We start from the raw sequence: 7,500 nt of genomic DNA, 5'->3' as shown, positions 1-7,500 counted from the left end.
CTCTCTCTCTCTCTCTCCCTCTCTCCCTCCCTCTCTCTCTCCCCCCTCTCCCCCCTCTCTCTTCCTCTCTCCCACCTCTGCTCTCTCTCTCTCTCCTCTTTCTCTCCCCCCTCCTCTCCTCTCCCCTCTCTCTCTCTCTCCTCTCTCTCCTCTCTCTCCTCTCTCTCCTCTCTCTCTCCTCTCTGCATCTGTCCATCAGGACTCCTTCTGTGTTCGTCATGAGTTGGCCTTGTTGAGAGTTTCCACCTTCATGGGTCTGCTGATGTTCGGAGGGATGAGCAGTCTCTTCTACACACAACTAAACGGAATACTGACCGTGAGTTACACACACACACACACACACACACACACACACACACACACACACACACACACACACACACACACACACACACACACACACACACACACACACACACACACACACACACACACACACACACACACACACAGACACACAGACACACACACACACACACTGACATGAGCAGCTCAACGGCATACTGACGGTTGGTTAGTTACACACACACGCGCGCAACTCAACACGCACCTGAACGGCATACTGACCGTGAGTTACACACACACACACACACACATACACACACACACACACACACACACACACACAGGGTCTTTTCTACACGCAACTCAACGGGATACGGACGGTTAGTTACACACACACACACACACACACACACACACACACACACACACACACACACACACACACGTGCATGAGCAGTCTCTTCTACACACAACTCAACGGAATACTGACCGTGAGTTACACACACACACACACACACACACACACACACACACACACACACACAAGGTCTATTCCACATACAGTTCACCAGTATCTGTTCAGTAGGCCTCTCTCCCTCCCCTGTGTGTGTGTTGATAATGACATCACTAATTGAGTTAGGTGCCCTGGTCATCAGCTGTTGGGATAGGTGTTTTCTTTTAGTGGTGACGTCACTGTTTATTAGAGTTCCACTCTAGAATGTTTATTAGTGTTCCACTCTAGAATGTTCATTAGTGTTCCACTCTAGAATGTTTATTAGTGTTCTAATGCTCTACCCTTCGCCCCTCGCCCTCCTCACCCAAACATGACCTCTGAACTCACACTCCTGCAGCCCTGAAGATGAACTATGACACACACACACACACACACACACACACACACACACACACACACACACACTGCTGCCTCATTAAGTATGAGTTGAGGTCATGTGTGTTCAGTGTAGTGTGAGGGGGGGATTAGCCATATTGACCTACAGCGCCCTCTACAGTTAAAAACAGGTCAACACTGCAGTCAGTTATGGACCAGGAAAATTGCACTTTTCACACATGAAAGGGGGACCTTCTCTACTGTCCGCCAAACGTACTCTACTTCGGTCTTACTCGCAAATATTGGTTTATTACTGAGGTATTCTTAATGAAAAGGTCAAATTTGGCAGTAGACAGCATGTTTTCAATGCAATACCCACTCTGGCCACCATCCTACACAGTGTACCCTTTAACCCACTGATGCCTGATGTTGTGTTGCGCAACATTGGCCCTGGCGCCTGGAGCTGCATTACGCAACATTCAGGCTCATGAGATTTGAGACAACTTAATTTAAAGCATCTGTGTTTGTTTGAGATGAATGAACACATTCTAATGAAATATGAGGGTCTTAGCGTTTAAATGCAACTTGTTGCATATTTTTATGTGCTTCAGAAGCTGAGATATTAAGGTTTTTAGAGGCTGAGGGCAGGTTTTCTTAAAAAGGGCTCAGGCATTCAGCACCCTTTTTTGCGGGTGCCTTAGGCGTCAATGGTTTTAGCTGGGAATTCCCATGTTGCCCTGTGTGTTCGTTCTGACAGCATGGAAACCCACACAGAAATATTCGCCTGGCTTTGGGAACCCATCACTTTACACCAGGGGTGCTCAATACATCGATCGCGGTCGACCAGTCGATCGCGAAGGCAGTATTGGTAGATCGTAGGACATTTAAAAAAAAAAAGAAAAAAAAGTTCCCTGATACCCAGAATCTGACAGGCTAACTCCAGGCGTCTACACTGTAAATAGCCTACCATAAACACAACGACGTCTTCAGATAAGGAGGATAACTGTCAAGCGCCACACTCAACAAACTCTTCATAAGTCATAACATCGGAGCACAAAAAATAGGACGGCACGAGACGTTTGCAGATACCGTGCGCTATATGTTCAGTTAGTACAGGCAGCGTCACCGCTCAAAAGAAACAGCCAGAGAAGAAAACAGCCCGAACACCGACAATCCCCTGCTTCTTCTTTTTTTTAAACAATGCTCTGAGAAGTGCAGGCAAGATGCAACTCCCGCATTGGCGTGGAGCGTGGAGTTGGCTACTTCGATTAGATTTCATGCACGCGTGTGAGGGGAGAGTGAATGCTGTGTGCCCGTTTAACCTGAGTGCAGGCGCTTCTTTTCAAAGGGTCTGTTCAGCGCGGCCGCTTAGAGAGCGCGATTTTCGGTTCATTCAGTAGATGTCTCCTTGTTTATTTTTTGGGACTTTGGATGTCTGTAACATCCACGGAGACAATATCCACGTGAAAACGCTTAACGCCCGCAAACCGCTGTCTACTTCTCACAGCGGCATTAAAAAGTCCTCCATGAAATCCCAAACCAACATCATTTCAAATAGGTGACAGCAAGCATGCACACATGCAATAACACTTCAGAGAGGGAGAAAATCACTCTGCACTCATATTAAAGTGAAAAGGGCATTACATAAAATCTGTCCAGAAACCAAGAGGGCACATAAATAACAGTCTTCATTAATAGTATGTTCATTTATGAAAATTAAATGTATCATAAACCTGATACAGTATGGTCTCCCTTTGTGATCAATACAGGTGTAATTTACAGTAGCATAAATAAGGTCTGTATGAGGCTATTATTCACCATTGATTCACACACACACACACACACACACACACACACACACACACACACACACACACACACACACACACACACACACACACACACACACACACACACACACACACACACACACACACACTAATATATACAGTGCCCTCCATTATTATTGGCACCCCTGGTTGAGATGTGTTTTTTAGCTTCCAATTATTATTATTTTTCTCTAAATAATATGGGACCTTAATGGAAAAAAAGAGAAAAATCCAACCTTCAATACAAGTGCATTTATTCAGTGGGGAAAAAATCCCACATAAAGAAATAATTATTTGACATCAAATAATGTGTGTCACAATTATTAGCACCCCTGTTGTTAATATTTTGTACAACCCCCTTTTGCCAACAAAACAGCACCTAATCTTCTCCTATAATGTTTCACAAGATGGGAAAAGACAGAAAGAGGGATCTTCAGCCATTCCTCTTTGCAGAATCTCTCTAAATCATCCAGAGACCTGGGTCCTCTCCTCTGTACTCTCCTCTTCAGCTCACCCCACAGGTTCTCAATGGGGTTGAGGTCTGGGGACTGAGATGGCCATGGGAGGAGCTTGATTTTGTGTCTGGTTAACCATTTCTGTGTAGATTTGGCCATATGTTTAGGGTCATTGTCTTGCTGAAAGACCCAGTGACGACCCATCTTCAGCTTTTTGGCAGAGGGCAACAGATTTTGATTTAAAATGTCCTGGTATTTCAAAGCCATTCATGATGCCATGCACCCTAACAAGCTTCCCAGGGCCTTTGGAAGCGAAACAGCCCCACAGCATCACTGACCCACCCCCATACTTCACAGTGGGTATGAGGTGCTTTTCAGCATGCGCATCTTTCGTGGCACGCCAGACCCACTTAGAGTGTTTGTTGCCAAAAAGCTCAATCTTGGTCTCATCTGACCAAAGCACACGGTCCCAGTTGAAGCCCCAATACCGCTGGGCGAACTCCAGACGTTTGCGTTTATGATTGTGGGTGAGGAAAGGTTTTCTCCGTGCATGCCTCCCAAACAGCTTGTTGGCGTGTAGACAGCGCCTGATGGTTGATTTGGAGACTTTGTGACCCCAGGATGCTACCATTTGTTGTAATTCTGTAACAGTGAGCTTTGGAGATCTTTTGATTTCTCTTACCATCCTCCTCACTCTGCGTGGTGGCAAAATAAACTTGGGTCCTCGTCCAGGCTTGTTTACCACTGTTCCAGTTGTTTTGAACTTCTTAATTATTCCTCTCACAGTAGATATGGGCAGCTGCAGTTGAGTGGCAATCTTCTTGTAGCCTCTGCCTGACCTGTGAAGGTCGACGCACATCTGCCTCACTTGTATGCTGTGTTCCTTTGTCTTTCCCATGTTTAAGAGTGGATAAGAGAAATGGCCTCGGTGTCACGTTATAGTTATACCCCAGGGAAACTAATTAAATGTTCCTACATACTCTGGTAAACTTTGTAAACTACTGTAGAAATGACAGAAATGCTTCAATTATATTTATTTCCTGGGAATTGTTAAGGGTGCCAATAATTGTGGAACAGGTGATTTAATGAAAAATAATTATTTTTTATTTTCCTACAATTCATTTGAGTTGAAGGCTACATTTTCCTACAATTTTCAGTGTGACAGTATTCTTCTGCAATAAACACTGAATTTATTTTAAGGCTTTTAACACATCTCAACCAGGGGTGCCAATAATTATGGAGGGCACTGTACATTTCTATTTCCCTGACACACACAGAAGCTGTGGCACTGAAAAGAGGAGGAGGAAAGTCATTCACTGTGTTTGTGTGTGTGTGTGTGTTCCCCAGGACACCACTACAGTGGAGAAGATGTCCTTTTTCCAGACTCCAGAACGGTGGGTACATTTCTTGTGTGTGTGTGTGTGTGTGTGTGTGTGTGTGTGTGCGCGTGCATATGTGCAAGAGAGAGAGTACAGTAGGCATTCTGCTATCATTCTAGTATGTGTGTGTGTGTGTGTTTGTGTTTGTGTTTTTGTGTGTTTCTTTATCAATTTGTTTCATCCGTCCTAAAACACTATAAGATTAAAATATATTGTTTCATTACAATAAAACATCTACAAGTGTTTCGGCCTCTCTTCTTCCTCTCCTCTCCTCTCTCTCTCTCTCTCTCTCTCTCTTTCTCTCTCTCTTCCTCTCTCTTTCTCTCTTCCTCTCTCCCCCTCTCTTTCTCTCTCTCTCTCTCTCTCTCCTCTCTTCTCTCTCTCCTCTCCTCTCTCTCTCTCTCTCTCTCTCGCTCTCTCTCTCTCTCTCTCTCTCTCTCTCTCTCCTCTCTCTCTCTCTCTCTCTCTCTCTCTCCTCTCTCCTCTCTCCTCTCCTCTCTCCTCTCTCCTCTCCTCTCTCCTCTCTCTTCTCTCTCCTCTCCTCTCCTCTCTCCTCTCTAGCTCCCCCGGTGGTTGTCCATGGCAGGTGTCGTTGTCTGTGGTGTATAACTCTCTCCTCTCTCTCCTCTCTCCTCTTGGGACTCACTAGTTTGACGCCGTGTCGCCCAGGATGGGCGGGATTTGGGTTGTGCGGAGGGCGGTATTTTGATTGTGCGTAGGCCTACTCGTGGATTTGGGAGCTCGTGCTCAGCTGTAGTGCTGGGTGGTTGTAGATACACAAAAACATTAGGCTACTTTAATTCTCAATCGGCGTGCCCAGATAAAGTTGTCCAGATAAAGTTGCATCGGCGCAGGGTAGGCATATTATGCAATATGCTGATAGATAGTACATTGCATTTGACCAAATAATGTACACGTTGGCCACCTACAAAAATAGGCTAGTGTAATAATTTAGCCTAATTCAAAAACTGCTTCTAATACGCCTCGTTTGCAATAACGGGACCTTGACTCAAAGCAACCACGAGCCAATTTCCAAACTTAGAGCGCTGATGCGTCTAATATGCCAGCAATAACGGACCTTCTGGACTCAAAGCAACTGCGAGCTTCTTGTAAAGATCTTGTCAAGATAAAGTTGCATCGGCCTAGGGTATGCAATTTTTTATTATTATTAGGTTACATGTTGGCCACCTACAAAAATAATTATTAAGGTTAATTCAAGATAAGGCAACTGCGAGCAAACTTAGAACTCTAATGCTTCTAATAGGCCTGATTTGCAATAACAGGACCTCAACGCAGGGTACGTTTAACAAATAATTAGGCCTAGTTGCTAATAAAAATGCGGTTGTATCAGGGTGTCGTTTGCAAAATTACTTGAATGTGTTGTTAAAATAACTTATAGGTCCACTAGTTCATTTGATGTGTAGCCTACTAGCCTACATCAACTGAAAACACGGCTGAATCTCAAATGGTGCACTTGTGCACTTCAGTGTTCATGTTTCAGCGCGTCTGCCCGTATTAGTTACGCACTGAAACATAGTGCCATTTGCTTTTCTGCACCGTGGGGCAGCTGTCACTCTGAATGACGTAAGGCGCAAGTACAGCCCTCTCGGGCGACACGGCGTTAAACTAGTGAGTCCCCTCTTCTCTTCTCTCCTCTCTCCTCTCTCTTCTCTCCTCTCTCCTCTCTCTTCTCTAGCTCCCCTGGTGGTCGTCCTTAGCCGGTGTCGTTGTCTGAGGTGTATAACTCTATCTCCTCTCTCCTCTCTTCTCTCTCTTCTCTCCTGTCTCTCTAGCTCCCCCGGTGGTCGTCCATGGCAGGTGTCGTTATCTCAGGTGTATAACTCTCTCTCTCTCTCTCTATCTCCTCTCTTCTCCCTCTCCTCTCTTCTCTCTCTCTCTCTCTTCTCTCCTCCCTCTCTTCTCTCTCCCTCCCTCTCTCTCTGTTCTCTCCTATCCTCTCTCCTCTCTCTCTCTTCTCTCTCCTCTCTTCTCTCTTCTCTCTCTCTCTCTCTATCTCTCTCTCTCTCTCTCCCTCTCCTCTCTCCTCTCTCTCCTCTCTAGCTCCCCCGGTGGTCGTCCTTGGCAGGTCTCGTTGTCTGAGGTGTTTGGTACCCATTGGAAGCTGCTGTGGTTCATCCCCTTCAGGATACGCCAGCCTCTAGGGGGCGCTAAATACACCCGCATACACGTCTAGCACACTATACACACACACTATACACACACACACACACACACACACACACACACACACACACACACACACACACACACACACACGCTATACCACTAGGATGATTCATACACACCCACACCCACATCACACACACACACACACACACACACACACACCTTGTGCCCGTCCATGTCAGACGACATCCACACCAGTGGCGACATTCCACACACATTCATGCCTCTGCACTGCTACACACACACACACACACACACACACACACACACACACACACACACACAGACACACACTCAGACATACAGACATACAGCCCAATTTGCCCATCACCCTCGCAGTGCCCCTGCCCCAGACCTCCACAGTGCTACCCCAAACTCCCCGACTCCTTACCCCAGCATAAAGCTACTGTTTCTGGGCAGTGTGTGTCTAGGTCCCCTGGTCCTTTGGGACAGCTACTGTGGATGATGGATGATCTGGGGGAGACTCATCGATGTCAACCCCCAGATGACCAGACTCCCAGCCCCCCACACTCCAA

The 7,500-nt window shown here is 46.2% G+C and overlaps 1 protein-coding gene across 1 annotated transcript in view; it reads left to right on the top strand.

Moving 5' to 3' along the window:
- zdhhc21 (zinc finger DHHC-type palmitoyltransferase 21) overlaps nucleotides 1-7,500 on the top strand; it is a 45,007-nt gene that overhangs the window by 37,323 nt on the left and 184 nt on the right. Inside the window, exons 6-8 of the mRNA XM_063186757.1 lie at nucleotides 200-316; nucleotides 4,746-4,792; nucleotides 6,839-7,500. The exon at nucleotides 6,839-7,500 is cut by the window's right edge and continues 184 nt beyond it. Coding sequence (XP_063042827.1) covers nucleotides 200-316; nucleotides 4,746-4,792; nucleotides 6,839-6,971 — 297 coding nt within the window. The 3' untranslated portion in view covers nucleotides 6,972-7,500. The remainder of the gene's footprint in view (nucleotides 1-199; nucleotides 317-4,745; nucleotides 4,793-6,838) is intronic.

Source organism: Engraulis encrasicolus, chromosome 21 (assembly GCF_034702125.1).
Source record: "Engraulis encrasicolus isolate BLACKSEA-1 chromosome 21, IST_EnEncr_1.0, whole genome shotgun sequence".
Taxonomy (NCBI): domain Eukaryota; kingdom Metazoa; phylum Chordata; class Actinopteri; order Clupeiformes; family Engraulidae; genus Engraulis; species Engraulis encrasicolus.
This window is presented reverse-complemented; position numbering and strand designations above follow the sequence as displayed.